This window comes from Anolis sagrei, chromosome X, assembly GCF_037176765.1.
Source record: "Anolis sagrei isolate rAnoSag1 chromosome X, rAnoSag1.mat, whole genome shotgun sequence".
NCBI classification, from domain to species: Eukaryota; Metazoa; Chordata; class Lepidosauria; order Squamata; family Dactyloidae; genus Anolis; species Anolis sagrei.
In genome coordinates this window covers 84115240-84135042 of record NC_090034.1, presented here as the reverse complement: position 1 = coordinate 84135042, position 19803 = coordinate 84115240, and the positions used below count along the sequence as shown (strand labels likewise).

The 19803-nt window shown below is 44.9% G+C and overlaps 1 protein-coding gene across 1 annotated transcript; it reads left to right on the top strand.

Annotated features, from left to right (window-relative positions):
- Positions 1 to 2080: 2080 nt before the first annotated feature.
- Positions 2081 to 19803, top strand: RNF19B (ring finger protein 19B). The gene is made up of 9 exons (XM_060784107.2): positions 2081 to 2908; positions 12411 to 12616; positions 13619 to 13763; positions 14304 to 14466; positions 14941 to 15055; positions 15312 to 15452; positions 15784 to 15991; positions 16694 to 16825; positions 18922 to 19803. The coding sequence occupies exons 1-9, from the start codon at positions 2163 to 2165 to the stop codon at positions 19385 to 19387; spliced, it is 2322 nt and encodes a 773-aa protein (XP_060640090.2). The 5' UTR covers positions 2081 to 2162; the 3' UTR covers positions 19388 to 19803.

Here is a 19803-nt window from a genome sequence, read left to right as displayed (position 1 = left end):
CGTCTCCTGCTGCCTTGTTGTTAGCAATGCTTCTTAAGGCCCATTCAACCTCACTCCTCAGGATGTCTGGTTCTAATTCATTCACCACACCGTCAAAACTATCCTCGATATTATTATCCTTCCTATACAGATCTTCTGTATAGTCTCGCCACCTTCTCTTGATCTCTTCAGCTTCTGTTAGGTCCCTGCCATCTTTGTTTCTTATCATACCAATTTTTGCCTGAAATTTACCTCCAATGTTTCTAATTTTCTGGAAGACTGTACTATATCATAACTTGTAGTATATAAGATGCTATTTAAAAGAGGGAAGGGGGAGTGGGTTGGTGGGCTGCGCTTACTTACTTACTTACTTAGGTGATCCTTCGTTGGACGAGTAAGATGGTCTTCCATGATGGGTTTCCTTGTGGGTCCGCATGTGGCTGTGGAGCCCTATTCTTGCTCTGCATCTTCTTCCACAGTGTGGGCATTGGTTTCCAGGTGGAAGGCGGTCCCGGTTGGGGTTGGCTTGACACGCCTTCCTCCTGGGAAGTTTCTCTCTTTCACCCTCCACTCGTGCCTCCTCGAATTCTGCAGCACTGCTGGTCACAGCTGACCTCCAGCTGGAGCGCTCAAGGGCCAGGGCTTCCCAGTTCTCAGTGTCGATGCCAGAATGTTTAAGGTTGGCTTTGAGGCCATCTTTAAATCTCTTTTCCTGTCCACCAATTCCGTTTTCCGTTCTTGAGTTCGGAGTAGAGCAACTGCTTTGGGAGACGGTGGTTGGGCATCCGGACAACATGGCCAGTCCAGTGGAGTTGATGGTGGAGGACCATCGCTTCAATGCTGGTGGTCTTTGCTTCTTCCAGCACGCTGACGTTTGTCCGCTTGTCTTCCCAAGAGATTTGCAGCGCTGATGGAATCGTTCCAGGAGTTGCATGTGGCGTCTGTAGACAGTCCACGTCTCACAGGCATATAGCAGGGTTGGGAGGACAATAGCTTTATAGACAAGCACCTTGGTATCCCTACGGATGTCCCGGTCCTCAAACACTCTCTGCTTCATTTGGGAAAATGCTGCACTTGCAGAGCTCAGGTGGTGTTGTATTTCGGCGTCGATGTTGACTTTGATGGAGAGGTGGCTGCCAAGGTAGCGGAAATGGTCAACATTTTCTAATGCTACACCATTAAGCTGTATCTCTGGCATTGGAGAGGGGATGGCTGGTGACTGCTGGAACAGCACTTTGGTTTTCTCGATGTTCAGTGACAAGCCAAGCTTCGTGTATGCGCCCTAGAACCAGAGGCAGCCCTAGGTAATTTTCAACGGTAAGCAAACAGTATTTTGGCACCCCCCGCCCAACCAATCACTGATATATATTTTCTGTTCGTCATGGGAGTTCTGTGTGCCATATTTGGTTCAATTCCATCATTGGTGGAGTTCAGAATGCTGTTTGATTGTAGGTGAACTATAGATGTCAAAGTATGTTTGGCTTATTGAATAATACGTAACTGCTGTAAAACAAATGTAATAACTATGATAAAATTATATATATATATATATATATATATATATATATAAACTATACATCCCAGTAACTACAACTTGCATTTGTCAAGGTCTATTTTCCCTCAAGAGCGCCCCTGGGCAAAATCAACTATACTGCGAATGCTTACTTTGCGTAATGGTTGAGCCGCCCCTGCCTATTTATTTATTCATTTACGACATTTATATGCCGCCCTTCTCACCCGGAAGGGGACTCAGAGCGGCTTACAAGGTGTATATACATACAATATATTATTAACATAGTACAATATCAGTTTTAAATATTGCTATATTGCACTATATCAATTTTACTGCCTAGAACCCCTTCTCCCCAACTTCTTCAACTTCTTCAGTGGCGGCGCATGCGGCCAGGGCTCCTTTCCATTAAAGAGCGGGAAGGGAGGGGTGAGTGGGTTGGTGATGGGCGCATGCGCCTTGGAGGCCCTTTTTCTCCGTTTGGGTACGCATGCGCTCAGTGTTCTGCTCAACCTCAGAGCGGAAAGCGTTTTTTTTATTTACCTCAGAGGCGGCGCAAAACGGAAAGGGGCTGTCCGCGCATGCGCGCTTGCCGCCTCCCCCCTTCTTCTCCTCAGAGGCGGCGCAGAGCCGGGGCGGGAGAGGCAGCTCCTCTTCTTTCTCCTGGCGGGCGATGGGTTCGGAGAAGGACTCGGAGTCTCCGCGCTCGAGCTCCCTCCCCGCCGCCGCTCCCCCTCCGCCGCCCCCTCCGCCTCAGCCGGCCAAATGCCCCGGAAGCGGCGGAGGCGGGAGCGCCAGGCGCCGCCGCCGCCTCCGCCTCCTCAGCTTCCAGAGCGTCTTCTCGGCCGCCGCCTCCGCCGCCTCGTCGGGGCCTGGAGTCCGGCGGAGGAAGAAGGCCAAGGCCAGGCCGGAGGAAGAGGACGAGGAGAAGGCGGCGGAGGAAGGCCCACCGCCGCCACCGCCGCCAGGGCCGCCGCCGCCTGCCCCGGAAGAAGAGGCCTCCGCCGCTGCCGCCTTGGCCTGTGAGGCCCCTGAGGAAGCAGCGGAGGAGGAGGAAGAGGAGGGGGGGAATGGCAGTGGCGAGGGCCATGGCAGCGCCCCTCCGTCGTCGCCGCCGCCTCCCTCGGAGCTGGAGTGCCCCTTGTGCCTGGTGCGGCAGCCCTCGGGGAACGCGCCGCGCCTGCTCTCCTGCCCGCACCGCTCCTGCCGCGCCTGCCTCCGCCAGTACCTCCGCATCGAGATCACCGAGTCGCGCGTCCACATCAGCTGCCCCGAGTGCGCCGAGCGCCTCGACCCCGCCGACATCCGGCGCCTCCTGAGGGACTCCCCGCAGCTGGTGGCCAAGTACGAGGAGTTCCTCCTCCGCCGGTGCCTCGCCTCCGACCCCGACTGCCGGTGGTGCCCGGCCCCCGACTGCGGGTGAGAGAGGGAGGGAGAAGGGGGCGAAGAGAAGGGCGTGGGACGCGCAGGGGCAAACGACAACTCCCAGGATTCCATAGCATTGAGCCTTGGCAGTTAAAGTGGTGCCATACTACATTTATTCTACACTGTAGAGAAGGCATGGGCAAACTTTGGCCTTCGAGGTGTTTTGGACTCCAACTCCCACCATTCCTAACAGCCTCAGGCCCTTTCCTTTTACGCTTAAGCGGCTGAGGGGAAAAGTTTGGAATTGTGGGAGTTGGAGTCCAAAACACCTGGAAGGCAAGAAGGGAGGGAGAATGGGGAAGAAGGGAAGGGGGAAGAATACAGGAAAGAAGAAGGGAAGGGAAGGTGGGGAAAGGATACAAGAAGGAAGAAGGGAGAGAGAATGGGGAAGAAGGGAAGGGGGAAGAATACAGGAAAGAAGAATGGAGGGAGACTGGGGAAGAAGGGAAGGAAAGGTGGGGAAAGGATGGAGGAAGGGAGGGAGAATGGGGAAGAAGGGAAGGTGGGGAAGAATATAAGGGAAGGAGAATGGGTAAGATGGAAAGGTGGGGAAGAAAACAGGAAGGAAGAAGGGAAGGAGAAAGGGGAAGGAAGGTGGGGAAGAAGACAGGAAGGAAGATGGGAAGGAGTATGGGGAAGAAGGGAAGGTGGGGAAGAATACAGGAAAGAAGAAGGGAAAGAGATAATAAAGAAGGGAGGAAGAATTATGATTATTATATTTCTTTATTCCCCGCTCTATCTCCTCAAAGGGGACTCAAAGCAGTTTGACATAAAAGCATGAGCATACCATTTAAAATATACAATTTTTAATAAACTTTGAAAGGGAGTTAAACACAGCCCTAAAATATTCACATTTAAAATCAGGCATTGTTATTGTTATCATGTCACAGCTACTGTAATTTTAAAGAGCCCCTGGTGGCACAGTGGGTTAAACCGCTGAACTTGCTGACTGAAAGGTCGTGGTTTGAATTAGGCGAGCAGGGTAAGCTCTTGCTGTTAGCCCCAGCTTCTGCCAATCTAGTGGTTCGAAAACATGCAAATGTTAGGTACAGCTTTGGTTGCAAGGTAACGGCGCTCCATGCAGTCATGCCAGCCACATGACCATGGAGACATCTACGTACAATGCCAGCTCTTCGGCGTAGAAATGGAGATGAGCACCAAACCCCAGAGTTGGACTTGACTAGACTTAATGTCAAGGGGAAATCTTTACCTTTATATAGAATAGGTTTTAATGTTTATATTGGAAAGTGCTTATTGTACTTTTAAAGATTGTATATTATTTGATGTTTTGGCCTATAGCTGGTACAATAAACAATTCAGCACAGTTAAAAGGAGAATGGGGAAGAAGTGAAAGATAGAGAGAGGGAGGGAGAGAATGAGGGAGGGAAGAATATAGGAAGGAAGAAGAGAAAGAGCGAGAAAGGGAAGGAAGGTGAGGAATGGGAGGAAAGGAGGCCAGGAAGTAGAGAAAGAGGAAGGAAGAGGAAGAAAGAGGGAGAGAACAAGGACGGAAGAAGAGATTGAAGGAAAGCAGGGTAGAATGGAGGGAGGAAAAGAGGAAAGAAAAGAGGTGAGGGAGGGAAAGAGGAAAGGGAACAAGGAAAGAAGAGGGGGAGCAAGAAACAAAAAAAAGAAAGGAAGAAGGAAAGAAAGTGGTCAAGGAATGAAAGAAATGAAGGGAAGGAAGAAGAGAAAGGGAGTAAGGCAAGGAGGAAGCTAAAAGATTGAGGGAAAGGAGAGAAGAAGAGAATAAAGGAGGGAGGGAGAAAAGGAAGAAAGAAAGGAGATGAGGGAAAGAGAAAATGGAACAAGGAAAGAAGACGGAGGGAGGAAGAAAAAATAAAGGAAGAGGGGGAGGGAGAAAGGAAGGGAAGGAGGAAAGGAAGACAGAGAAAGGGAGGGAGGGAAAGAAGGAAAGAAAGAAAGAAGGGAACAAGGCAAAAAGGAAAGGAAAAGAAAGGCGGAAGAAAGGAAGAGGATAGAGAACCAGGAAGGGAAGGAGGAGGAAGAATAGGAAGGGGGCACTAGTCCCCTATGTGTCATAAGTCCTGTAAGTGAGGGGGAAGAAGATGGAGTGACAACACCTCAGGAAATGTGTTATAAGTCAAAGGAAGGGGGAACAGCAACCACACGCCCACGCAAAAAAGTACTGTAAGAAGGAGGAGGGGGTGTGGGACATCCAATCCCCCCCCCCCCAAACAATAACAAGAAAAGCACAAGATCCCTTCAGGCCCACTTTTCCTTTAGCTCCATGGCAGTTTTTACCACAGCTCTCCCAGTCAGGCCAGTTAGTTTCATGGTGACTTCTGAAAATAGGCTGAGGAGGGAGTGAGGGGGAAGAAGATGGCGGATGGACAAATGTTTTATAAGTTAAAGGGAGGGGTGACACCAACACTCAACACACCCAACCAACCTCCATTAAAATATAAGTGTAATAAATAAAAATAATCAAAATGCAAGGTGTGTTGGAATGTACTTTTACTTTCGTTTCCTGGAAACTTTTGTAACAAGGCAGGTCAGTTACTTTCAGTTACTTTCTGTCATAAAGACTGTCAGAAAGCGAAAGTAAAAATGAGCATGGATGTTCCTTGCACTTTTCTTTCTCTTTTTTCTTTTACTTACATCTACTTTTAACACATTGGGGGATGATCCCCCCCATTGTCATTCCCGCTCTTCTCTGAATGAAGACTGAGGAAGAGGGGGGAATGACAAAGGAGGGATCATCCCCCAATGTGTTAAAAGTAGATGTAAGTAAAAGAAAAAAAGAAAAAGAAAAGTGCAAGGAACATGCTTTCTGCTTTCTGACAGTCTTTATGACAATTCCCCAAGGCAGGACAGTTGGCTTCACAGTAACCCCCTGAAATTAGGCAGGGGAAGGAGTGGGGAGACGATGGAGGGATTGACTGTGGATTTTACTGTTTGGCAGTTGTTCTGTGGGTCTAGGTGGGAGTAACAGTTGGTTGTGTACCATTGTGTGGGGATGATGGTGTCATTGTAACTGTGCCAATGTAGTTCAGAGTTGCCAAAATAAAGTTATCACAAGGAAAAAAAACAGTGAAGAGTTAGAAGAATAAAATAGATCCAAAGGGCCTATGGAATCAAGCCCAAAAGTGTTTTTGGAAGAGGGAGATTATATTCTTGTATAGTTCAGCACCTCATACTGAGTTATGAACTAATTCCATATCCATGTGGAGGTATCCCACCCTCAAACTTTGTGGACCCCCTATTTTGAGATGTATGTCCCATCATCTCTGACAGTTGGTTGTACTGAATGTGATGCAGTGGGAGTGTGGTTGAAAATGTTTATGGCTCACCATGTTGGGAAAGACAGTTTAGAGTTGATGTATGAGAGCAGTGGTTCTCAACCGGGGGTTCCCCAGATGTTTTTGGCCTACAACTCTCAGAAATCCCAGCCAGTTTACCAGCTGTTAGGATTTCTGGGAGTTGAAGGCCAAAAACATCTGGGGACTGCAGGTTGAGAACAACTGTATGAGAGAAATTGGATTTCACCGTGTATGTTTCATACTATTTCTTCATGTTGTTTTCCGATGCACAATGAGTCCGTGAAAATAACATCTACTCCCTATCCCCCTATGTTGTAGGGTGGCAGGATGTACCTGAGGATTTTGCAAGGATGTGAGCTTCTATATTCCAGCAGATGTATATAAAGCATTATCTTCCAAATAAGATACCACTACATCAGGCATGGGCAAACTTCGGCCCTCCAGGTGTTTTGGACCTCAACTCTCACAATTCCTAACAGCCAGTAGGCTGTTAGCAATTGTGGGAGGTGAAGTCCAAAGCACCTGGAGGGCCGAAGTTTGTCTATGCCTGCATAATCATCATCATCATCATCATCATCATCTTTATTTATACCCCACCACCATCTCCCCAAAGGGGACTCAGGGCGGCTAACATGAGGCCAAGCCCAAAAATAATACAGCAAAGTTAGACGCAAAACAACAGAAAAATTACATCAAAACAAAGTACATAAAGTAATAAAATAAACTAAACAGTGAAAAATAACATAATAAACAGAAAGGGTGGGCCAAATGCACGAGATAAAATGTTAAGACGTTAAAACCCTTGGTGAGATAGGAATCAAAGTTTATTTGTGAGGGAGGAGTCCAAGAGGGGGAGCAGTGGGGTTTGGCTTTGTTAAGGATAGGGGGACAGTGCTTCATGAGGACAATTATAGATGGAAACAAACAAATTGGGTTGAATGGTCACTCTCCGAAGGCACATCGGAAACCCTTTTCAGATGAAACCCTTTTCAGAGAGATCTCATTACGAAATAGAAACAGGGTATGGATGACCTTGGAAAGAGATGTGGGGCAACCCATCAGGAGGGAAGTCCCAATGGTGGGCAGAACAAGTACCTGCTGAAAGTAATCTAGTCTCAGCCAAAACCACTCTGTGTTTGGAGCCTTCGGACTGGTACTGTGAAGGGTATTGAGTTCACTGAGTCCTGCAGCGTATGGTGCTTCCTAAGTATTCTTACTCAGTTACACAGAATTGTTCTTAATCATTGACTTAAGGAGACGCTATGCCCTGACTCAGTTTGGTCAATAAAACAATTACTGGTTTTAGATTTTGTTTAAACAGAGCAGATATTTCACAGCATAGAGTTTATTTTCACACAAGTGGGGAATCAGAAGTGACCCTCAGAAGCTGAGCCACAGATTTCAGGTGTAAAAGTTCCCCAGCCTTTTTTCTGAGGAAATGTAAAATCAGTTAATACCTAACATTTCAAGCTGCGGTGGATTTTCTGAGATATTTCTTACTAAAATGAAAAGGAATTTCTGGTCTCTTCCTGTCAGTTGTATTTTTCTAGGAAATCCAAAAGTTGCACAATGCTTTTTCACATTTGCGGGAAATGCTGTTAATGTTGACTTCTCAGTATTAGCTACATGAATCTTGTTTCTGTATAGTAATGGAGGAAATGTTGAATCACTGTTAATTGAGCTTCCGATTTAGGTACATGGAAAAAACCTATTCTTTATCAGACAGTCAAAACAAGATTTTAGTTAACAAGATTTCTTTTTTTACTTTCTCTTTTCTTTTAAGTAATGCTCCTTAAAGTCTCTCTGGCACAGCATACAGAACATAAGAGAAGGGGTCTGTTTGCTGCCCTTGGAGTCATCAGCATTTGAATAAATAAAAACAAGGTTATGGAAGTTGTAAAATAAGGATATTTGGGATTGTTTGTGTGATCGCCTCAGATTCTCAAGATTCTTATCAAGTACTCTTAAGTTTAGGGAGCATTGTTGCTCTTGAGTAGTCCAAGTTACAGGATTTCATGAAAAAGTAATTCTCTGATTGTGGCATTACAAATAAGCATATGATGTTCATGGAGCTCTGCTAAATTGTGCAGCGCAGTGTTTGAGCTTTACTAAATCAGTGCTAGAATCAGATTGCCATGAACTATGCTTCAACTATTCAGCTGATACAAAATGTATCAAATCGGATGTGAAACAAAAGGGAAGCCAGTAGAACACCCTGTCCTTGGAGAGGCACCTTGTTTATGCTACTGCTTGGTAACCTCCTCAAGGTTAGTGTGCAATTTAACTGTTTGTGAAATAAACATCACATTTGGTTTCCTTGTATTCTGCGCCATTAGCATGCACATTGTGATTGCCTAACAATGTCCTAAAGAATCTATAGTACTGTAATGCCTATAGAAAATAACAGTGGTAACTAGTCAGTAGGTTCTGGATCTTACTGACTAATTACAAACAAATAAATTTCTTGGTCCAGATGGAACCCATCTGAGAGTTCTTGAAGAGCTCAGATTCGAAATTGCTGCCCTTCTAACAAAAATATGCAAAGTGTCTAAGAATTACCCTCTGCCACAGAACTGGCCAACACAACACCATTACTTCATCATCATATCATAGGCTATCACTCATGGCCGAGTATGATTGCTTTCCAAGTGTAGAATCTTGGTGGTGGATCCATAAGTGACTGAAGACCTATTCTGGATCTACATGGCCACAATAAGGATATTGATTTCCAGATGGAAGGTGGTACCGACAAGGGTTGGCTTGATGCACCTTTCTCTTGGTCCATTTCTCCCTTTCACCCTCCATTTGTGCCTCATCAAAATCCACAGCACTGTTGGTAACAGCTGACTCTAGTTAGAACACTCTAGGGCTAGGACTTCCTAGTTCTCAGTGTCTATGCCACAGTTTTTAAGTTTAACTGTAAACCCATCTTTACATTTCTTTAGCTGTCCACTGACATTCCATTTTCTGTTCTTGAGCTGAGAGTAGAGTACCTATTTTGGGAGACTGATCAGGCATTTGGACAATGTGGCTGCTCCAGCAAAGGTGATGGCAGAGGATCATTGCTTCAGTGATGATGGTTTTGTCCAATATGCAGGATTTTTTGGAGGCAACACAGATGGAATCATTCCAGAAGTTGAGAGGGACGTTTGTAGACGGTCCACGTTATTTCAAAAAGAGTGAGATCAAGCAAGGATCCAGGAGATAAAAAGGCCTGCCAGTTTGGGATCAGTTGGTGGAAGGGTGTGCTTCATAATGCAACCCCCCTTGCCCCCCTCCCAATATCAGTGTGTCTCGGTCACTGGGAAGAGCAAGTGGGTTCAAGAGGTCCTGTTGCACTTATAGCCTGCTTATGGACTCCCATAGGCAACCTTTGGGATTCTGTATGAACTGAAACTTGGTCTGGATCCAGCAGGGCGCTTCTTAAGTTATTATTAAGGGACATGTGGGCTATGCCTTCTGGTGAATGGCTGTCAGCTCTGCACAGAGGCTAATTCAGCTCAGTATCAAAGATAGTATGTAGAAGGGCGCATAAGAGGTTTGTAGATACAGAAGGATGATTTTGTTCTCAGCTTCTTACATGTATTCTGAAGGATCTTTTATCTGCTGGATTTCCTAGATTAGTTTCTCTGTGAGATGATGGCAAAAGCATGTTTCAAGATGCATAGCATGTAGCATATTGATGTCTTCTGCATCCCACCCATGCTTTAAGCAGCTTCATATATTGGCAAGCTTAGCGATTCTGCCTAGAGAGGTAAATTGCAGACATAACATGATGTGTTTCCATGGCAATGCTGGTCTTCTGGTGCATAGTTAGATCTGCATACAAATCTGGAACTACCTTTTTCTTTGTGGCCACAGCTCATACTGCTGTCTGGCATTTATTGCTCCCTATTTTTCTCAGGGATGTTAGGGAAATTTCAGGGTATGAAAACAATGGCATTGTGTTGGCAGGATTGAATTGAGCAGAGCAGAATATGTGTTAGGTGGAGCTTTGTATGATGTACTTGTATTGACAGCAGGAGTGGAAGTTAGTAGGTAGTTTAGTAGATGAAACCAGAGAAGGAGCAGCATCATATATACTAATAGTGAGCTTCCTTTTGACTCTGCTTGCTGTTTATCAAAAACAGTGTTATCTTTCCACAATAGAGATACTAGTATGTTAAAGAAAACTCCAGAGTTTGCAGAGCAAGCAGATATTTTAGAGATATCCCTCCTCTTCCCAATGGATGTGCATGGGACATAGAACAGCCAAATAACCAAGCATGCTCAGTGGGCTGAGGCTACTTACTACTGAAGAAAAACCAAAATACTAAGGAATGGGATGGAAAGAAAATCATGGATGGAAATTTAGACTAGTGCATTCCTAGCTGAAAGACATTGTGTTCTGGAGGTCCTACTTCTCCATCCTGTTATCACGCCAGACCTTTGCAGTAGCAGAAAGGCCAGAAGCTACTGTTGCAGTTGAACCTTTATTCAGAAGTGACTTGAAACAGGTGGGGTAGGACAAATATGTTTGAATATAGCTGAGCTGACATTGGTGTTTGGCCACTGAAACCCTGTGATTGTATGTGTAGTATGTTCAGAGGCAAAACATGAAAGGATTAAAGTAGACTTGAGAATTCATTCTTGGTTTCTATTTCTACAGACTAAAATTCATTCTAATACTGTGTCAGTAATCTTGTTGCTATCAGCTGTCCTTTTAACTTGGGTTGTGAAACAGAATATGCGTGAGGAAGCAGTTGTCTCCTATATATTAATGGGCCAAGATAGCTCCCTGGAAGTGCCTCAGTTCTAAGAGTTGTGTTGAATAGTTAAAACCCATCTCCCCACCTGTTAGGGGATTATCAGTCTTACAGAAGGGCAGTAGCCGGCATGAATTCTCCATCAACTGCTGACAGAAGGCTGAGATACTAGTTTCCCCTCAGTAACAGACATGGTTCATTTGGGCTTTTGCGTCCTGAAAGGAAACACATATCCTGCAACATAAATGAGTTGTGCAAGATAAGCATACTGTCTCTATGTTAAATGAACTTTATGTGGGCTGCATTTCAAGAGCATCAAGTGCAGGACCACGATAACTCCTTGAAGTAACCAGGGGCTACATACTGCTTTAGTTTTTTAAGGACAGTCCCCATAGGGTTCTCCTCAGTAGAGTTGGCCTTTCACATTTGCAGGTTTCATTAATCACATATTTGATTGAAACATTCTCTCTAGGATCTCCTGATGTTCTCTTAGTTTTCAAAATAACTAATCTTTGAATTCATGGGGTTTTTTTTACTTCTGCAAGGGTCCTCAGCAACTGTGGAGGGCTGATTAATTTAGTCTGGATGTTACTAATATAGGTAATTGATGGAAGACCCACCTTCTCTAAACAACATTACAGCCTAAACTGATAAAACACATTGTTGCTAGTCATTGTTGCTACCTTCATTTACACAGAACTGTGCACTTAATCGTTACTTTAGAGGACATGTTATCTCATCTGTACCAGCTGTAACCTTCTTTCCCAACTTGACCATTTTTCCATCTCACAGAATTTCTTCCTTCTCACTGCAATCCTCCCTGGGGATTGTAGTGGAAGTTAGAGCCACATGCCATCTGACCTGCAATGTCTCACCAAACCTGGTATCAGCTAACTGAAACTCTTCTCTGCTGATATTCTCCTCTGCTTTTATTAATATACACCCCCCTTATTTTTTAACTGCTATGACTGAAAGAGAGTCTGACCTTGGTTCTAGATCTGAAGCCCAATAAAAATAAGACCACCAAACTCGCTGACATTTACCCCGTCCACAGACAAAACTCAATAAAAATACAAAAATGTTCTGCTCCTAGAAATTGGTTTGTCAAAGTGTTGCATCTGAATCCCAAGCCATTATAGGAGGTGGGAAACCTGATTTGATAATAAATGTGTACTCTTATGCTTGGAGTACACATTGTCAGTTGGGGGTCTTTTTCTGGCCATGTTAATTATTACTGAGGTCTGAAAGGAAGTTACCTACATTTTTGCCAGGATCTAGGTCACAATGCAAATCCGGGAGAGAACTAGGCTAGGGCAATCTCAACTCAGTTCAATGCATCTTGACAGGCTAGATGAGCTGTACAAATACACTTTGTTTGGCACAGTCCATTATGAGCCCAGAAGAAGGCAGCCCACTTGCTCTTGCTTCACTAACTGTCATGCCGTTTTCTCCCCCCCTCCCCCCCAGGTATGCTGTTATTGCCTATGGATGTGCCAGCTGCCCTAAATTGACGTGTGAGAGAGAAGGGTGCCAGACTGAGTTTTGCTATCATTGCAAACAAATATGGCACCCAAACCAAACGTGCGACATGGCCCGCCAACAAAGAGCACAAACTCTGCGGGTGCGAACAAAGCACACCTCAGGCCTCAGTTACGGACAAGAATCCGGCCCAGGTAAATTTTTAAAGGCTTACAGGCTGGCTGCTGTTTCAGTTGTGCTGGGAAATGGTCATTGTGACTGAAAGTCTGGTGGAGAGAGCTACTTCTTGATGGGACAGATGGGGCTGAGGTCAAAGTGTACGTGCTAACACTTAGCAGTGGTTGGATTGGATAGCCTTTGTGATCCCTTCCAACTCCTTAAAATTCTGTTTTTCTTTTTTCCTCCAGTTAGTCTCATGGTAACCCTCAAACTTCTGTTGCTGCTGCATTATTAACTGGAAAGAAGCCTGTAATTCTCAGTGTTTTAGTAATTGTGATGGTAAACCTGTATTGCCAAGAGAGTCCATTAATAATGTACTAGCACACTATTTAATCTAGTTTTATGCAACTATTCTCCTCCAAAGCCTGAACACTAAAGAGATTTAAATATTTAGTTTTTTACATGAACCCTGAAAGCTTGCGTTAAACGTCAAGCATGACAAAAAGTGGCCAATTGAATGAAAGAAGTGGGTAATTGATTCTTATCATATACATCTAATAAAGTTTGAACTAAAACAGGAAGTTGCTTTATATCCAATTTGGTTGTCAGCTTTGCCAAGTATTGTCTGTTAAAACTAGGTCTTAGACAGCTCTTTCCCCATCACTTGCTATTTGATCTTTTTTAAATTAGAGATGTCAGGGATCTGGCATGTAAAACCTGTGCCTTATCACTGAGCTGTGCTTCTATATAGTACTCTCTTCTGCTTGTAAACTGTTTAAATCTGATGAAACTCAGAGGGTATTCATAACATTTTAATGGATAGACTTATAATCTTGGACATGCAATCAGTTGGATAGGAATTAGTGATATTTGCAAGTGTTAATCTGCCAAGTAATTTAACCACTTTTTTCAAATATAAAGGTGGCCATAGTCTCAAGGCTAAGGCCCTTCTGTCTAACGATGAAATATCTTTATAAATTCCAGTGCCTTCTTGATGTGTGCAGAACCTGATAAGCTTCCCTTCTTTACTCCCACAGCAGATGACATTAAGCCATGTCCACGTTGCAGTGCCTATATCATCAAAATGAATGACGGCAGCTGTAATCATATGACTTGTGCAGTGTGTGGCTGCGAGTTCTGCTGGTTATGTATGAAGGAAATCTCTGATTTGCATTACCTCAGGTAAGGTCTGGGTTTCCTCTGCCTTCAAGGCAACATTTGTTCCTGGGTGCTTGTTGTCCAAACCAAAACTGCCCAAGTACACGGCCCCCATTAGGCTTTGCCTAATATAGAATAGCTATAGTGGTTTCTGTTCTCACTCTGAGGCCCCTTCTACACTGCCATATAATCCAGTTCAGAACAGATAATTTTATATGGCAGTGTAGAAGGGGCCTGAGAAACTGAATCTTTGAGGAATAACAAAATTGGGATGGGAAACACCTCTTGCTTTAAAAGCATTTGGTTTGTTTGGATCGGAAATTGTTTATATTCTCCAGATATTGTTGGACTAGAACTCCCAGCATTCCCTATTTTTCACTGTACTGGCAATGGCTGCTGATGCTTGCAGCCCAGAAACACCTGGAGACTGCATGAATTCCAATATTGCTGCAGGTGTATTCAGTCATTTGGAAAAAGATGTTTTCTAGGAGCTTTGTCAATCCATTTTTTTTTTGCTGTTTTGAATTCTGACCTTTTAAGGGCCAATTGTAAACTCTCTTGCAGTCCTTCTGGTTGCACTTTCTGGGGCAAGAAGCCATGGAGTCGTAAAAAGAAGATTCTCTGGCAGCTTGGGACGTTGATTGGTGCCCCAGTGGGCATTTCCCTCATTGCTGGTATTGCGATTCCAGCCATGGTCATTGGCATCCCTGTTTATGTTGGGAGAAAGGTGAGTGTAAGAGCTTTGTATGCATAAGATACCAAACAAAGGGCTTGAACATTTGAGTGGGGTCATTGGGTCCTGTGGGTTGTATTGTTGAGAGAGAGAGAGAGAGAGAGAGCAATCCTGACAACCTCTTGATACGGAAATGTATTGCATCTGGTGACCAATGTTTCATGCCATTCCTCCACAATAGGCCTGAGATGAACACTAACTGAATGTTTGTTATGTCTTGCCTATGTGATATCTTAGTAACGAGAAAAAGAACTTCCTTCGGATATACGACATCGATCATTGTTTTTCCAGCTCAGATTTGTGTTAGTTTGAGCATTAGTGAGGGCCTTAGCATTCTTCAGTCTTCTTTTCCTTTTCTGGAGAAGAGTCTGTGCTCTGGCCTGTTATGAAGTATCTTGAGTTGTAGGGTGGTTTCCTTTCTTTTCCTGGTGGAATTGCCTGCTGTAGCTTTGATTCTTCCTCTGCCAGATTCACAGCCGGTATGAGGGAAAGAAGACCTCCAAGCACAAGAGGAACCTGGCGATCACTGGGGGCGTGACCTTGTCTGTGATTGCGTCGCCTGTTATTGCTGCCGTCAGCGTAGGTAAGCATCGTGAGGTGGACTTAGAGGGAACTATATGGTGGGCTACAGAACCCCTATGATCCTTGTAAACCAACTCTGGGTGGCTGGGAAGCCTCTCACATGGGTTCCTTTGGACTGGAGGAACTTCTGGTTCTGTTAATCCTGGATATCATTTACATCATGAGTGTATTCTTTTAGGAATGTAATACTAAAAGTACACCTTCAGTGACATAACCCATAATATTTGTAAATAACGCGCGTTCCTTTCCTTTGCCAGGTATTGGAGTCCCTATTATGTTGGCCTATGTCTATGGAGTTGTGCCGATTTCTTTATGCCGGGGTGGCGGTTGTGGAGTTAGCACAGCCAATGGAAAAGGAGTTAAAATTGAGTTTGATGAAGATGATGGGCCAATTACAGGTAAAGACGTAATGCCTGTATGATCTTCTTTTGGAGAAGAAAATGTATCAGGGTTATGTTGTAGGGTTATGTGTAGAGTATGGTTTTAATGCCAGGTTGAATACTGTCTCCACTTGAACCCCACAGGCATCTATAAGCCTGTTTTGCAAGTAACACTTTCAGCATGCTTTGCTGTTCTATTCTGAAGAAGATGAAGTTCTCCAAACTATACAACCCTTTCATTAATTAAGACTGCATTGCTTCTAGGGGTGAGCTAACTGGTTGGTTTAGTGTACGAATGCTGCTCTCCGGTCACCTTTTGCCTCACATGCCATAACTTGTTTTGGTGCAGTGGCAGATGCGTGGAGAGCCCTGAAGAATCCCAGCATTGGAGAGAGCAGCATCGAAGGCCTCACTAGTGTCTTGAGCACCAGTGGGAGCCCCACGGATGGACTCAGTGTGATGCAGGGCAACTACAGTGAAACAGCCAGCTTTGCAGCCCTCTCAGGAGGCACTTTGAGCGGCGGAGTGCTTTTGGGCGGGAAAGGAAAGTACAGCAGGTAAACATTCCTTTAGCCAGAGAATTCCTCTTAGACGTGTATGCGGAGTACTGTGGGATTTGGCTTCTGTTCATAACCCAAAACAAAGTGGCTTCTCTTTCACAACTCCTGAAGAGTATTTTCCTCCAATGCTTGCATCATGGTTACCTTGCAAAAATCCACATGAACCAGTGACTTTCCAAATAGCTAGGAAACTTCCTTCATCTTCCTACACATCCTGCTTTCTTAGTGAAATGAGAAGAGAGTTTACCACTTGACTCATAAGGTTACAGCACACTTGTTTCCTCCAAGCCAACCTCCAAGTTAGGAGGATGTGTGGTCAGGCATCCTTCACACAATGAGTTTACAGCCCAGGAAGGTGCTGCTCAGACAGGGGCCCTTGGTTTCATTTGTAGGGTTCACAGGGGCTGAATAAAGCTAGATTGACGGCACTTAACAAGAACAGCTCCAAAACATATATTCCACAGAAACTCTGTGAATCACTGGGATAGGCATGACTCAAGTGCTGCTCAAGAAAAAAAATGAGCAAAGTAAAGGTTCTGCCAGTTGAAGATGGGAGTGAAGCAAAATGTTCCTTGAAGCTGAGTCACTTGATTCTTAACTCTTTTGATACTTTAAATGAGTCTTTTGCTGTAGTAAGTGGGACTGAGGGAAATGATATCAAGACAAGCTTTTAAAACTGATTTCATGTCTCCGGCCTAGACTGGAAGTGCAAGCAGATGTGCAGAAAGAGATCTTCCCTAAGGACTCGGTCAGCCTGGGAGCCATCAGTGACAATGCAAGCACACGAGCCATGGCTGGCTCCATCATTAGCTCGTACAACCCCCAGGACAGGTAGGCCAGTCCAGCAAAGGGTACCACGAGTTAAAGCCAGTGCTCTTTGGGAAAGCTTGACCCTTCAGCTTCTGATCCCTTCTAATACGCCTTTTGCAAAGGGAGACATTACTTGCTTTCTGAGGTCTTTGCTTGTGTCTGGCAGTGGGATATGAACAGAAAGCAGAGACCTGTTGTTGTTGCTGTTGCTCTTGCATTCATTTATTCCAATCTTTCCTTGACCATCTTGTAATAATGGGATTCTTTTCCAATTTCAATGAAGATATGCCAAAATTTGAGTTGTTCTCTGGAGCAATAATTCATTTGGGCTGGTTTTAAGTGGCTAGCTTATATTGTGACGTCTTTTTAAGTGTCCACAACATTTTAAAGTCTGTTGGCTCTTTCTCAGATGGTTGGGAGGTAGAATGAAAAAATTATACTTTAAAAAAAAGTTTTCAGAGCTCTAGACTGAATTGAAGGCAGCATACAAAATATTGTATAGTTGCTCTATGGTGTTAATCATACCAGGGTTTGTCATAAATCCTGAAACAATTAACACCAGAGAGTATCTATAACTATATTTGTATGCTATCTGTATTTTAATCTAGATTGGGGGTTCTTTCATTTTTTGTTAAGGGTTTTCTGCTTTCAGAGGCTTCACCCTGGCACTAGGATAGTTTAAATCAGTTTGCCTTTCTTTCTGCCACTCGCTCTTACGTTTTTCCCCATCCCTATCAAACAGGATGCCAGGAAGGGTTAGAAATATATTTCTAGAAATGTGAACTGAGTGCTTGCTTAGGCCTTTTAAGATCATTCTCAGGGCTGCTAAATTGCCTGCTCCCACAGGATGGATTTAATATGGCTTAGGTCTTTAAAGAGGAATTGTGTTTACAAGCACAGTCTGGAGCTTTCCCTTTTTGATTGCTGTTCACTATGAACACATGCCCCCCTCCCTTTGTTTTTAGAGCGCAGCAGGTCCAGGTCAACTCCCAGGCCAGATCGAATATGCCAAACAGCACACTGTAATATCCTCCTTTTGTTTCATGTACAAGGCAGAAGGCCAGATAATTCCTTCTCCGTGTGTCAACGCAAAACACAAACTTTCCTCTAATCCTGCATCAGGGAGAAGGAAAGGTTGTGAAGCTCCCTAGGTTTTTAGTGGAGTAGGAAATGAGAAGACATTTCTCTTTGTGTCTGTTTGTGCTTGTGTAGAGGTAATTCATTTTGTAGTGCATTTTTAAAAAGTAAGTGTTGTTAACATGCTAAACCCTTTAGGACACATGTGTCAAACACAAAGTCCCTGGACCAAATCTGGCCCTCCGTGTCATTTAATGTGGCCTTCCTCCAGATGCTGGACTGCAACTCTTATATTCTTCATCATTAGACATCTCTTTTTTTCGTGTCAGGAACAACTTGAGAAATAGCAAGTCGTTTCTGGTATGAGAGACGTTGTTCAAGGGATGCCCGGATGTTTTATGTTTTAATATCCTTGTGGGAGACTTCTCTCATGGGGAGCTGGAGCTGAGAGGGGGAGCTCAACCCGCTCTCCCCAGATTCGAACCGCTGACCTGTTGCTTAGCAAGTCCTGCTGGCACAAGGGTTTAACCCATTGTGCCACTGGAGATTCCATTAGACATTATGACAAGAGCTGATGAGAGTTGTGTTCCAGGAACATCTGGAAGGCTGCTGTTTGTTCTGTTTAGTCGAGAGAGTGAGGCCTGAAATGAGATACAAGGTTTGTGGAGACAATATCTTTTAGAAAATACCCTTTAACCTTTCCCCAACCTTAGAGCCACAAGGGCTGTTGGGTTGCTGTTTCCATTATTCCCAGTCTGCATGATGGATAATCCAAGATGATGGGAGTTATCGTTCAGTAACAGCTGGGGACCCAAACTGGGTAAAGGCTAAAAAGCACCGATCACTATGTAAAAAATGATAGATTTGGTCCTCTGGGAGACAGGGAGTCTCTGTCCATGGATTCAGCGGCCCTTTGAAGGCAACCATAATAAGGCTGATGTGACCCTCGATGGAATGAATTTGACACCCCTGCTTTAGGATCAGGAATCACAGTAGAAGTGACGACTAATACTAGAACTAACTCGGCCTTTTCCCTGCAGAGAGTGTAACAACATGGAGATCCAGGTGGACATTGAGACCAAGCCAAGCCACTACCAGCTTGCAAGTGGAAGCAGTACGGAGGACTCACTCCACGTTCAGCCCCAGATGGCGGAGAATGAAGAAGAGGAGGAAGAGGAAGGTGAGGAGGACCAGGAGCCGCTATGCCACCACCAAAGCTGTGAGCCGAAGGACTGCGCGACCAGCCAAACCTGGGACATCACGCTGGCACAGCCGGAGAGCATCCGGAGCGACCTGGAGAGCTCTGACAGCCAGTCGGACGACGTGCCGGACCTTACCTCGGATGAATGTGACTCCCCCTACCCTCAGACCGCCGCCTGCCTGCCTGCCCCCTGCCCCAGAGGTGCTGAGAGCCCAAGTGCCCACATCAGCCAGTGCGCCCAAGCTGAGGGCCACCGGCCGGAGGAGATCGTTTCTACTTTGGAGTGCATCGAGGCCCGAGTATGAGGCTGCACTGGCAGCTACCTCTGGAGAAAGGAAGGAAGGAAGAAGCACACTGATTGTTACACCCTCCATGATGGGGGGGCCCAACAAGGGGAGTGAAGGGTGGGGTGGGGGGGTCAGAGTTTGCGGCAGCAGCGTTGGATGTGTCCCTCTTGGCTTTTGTTTGTTTCCATTTCCCCCAAATGCTGTCCTGACCGGACTGGGGCAGGGCAGGGGGAGGGGACGTCATTTCTCCCATGAAGATAACGGGCCCTTGGTCTCTCTTTTTGTTCTTTTTAATTTATTGGTTCAAGCGCTTGGTGATGCTCTGTGAGTTGTGTGTAAGAGTGTACATAAAATGTGTGCGTGTACCATCGTATGTCTGCCAAACATACGCCTAAGGGAACGCCTTTAAAAATAAAGATTTCTCTTGGCATTCA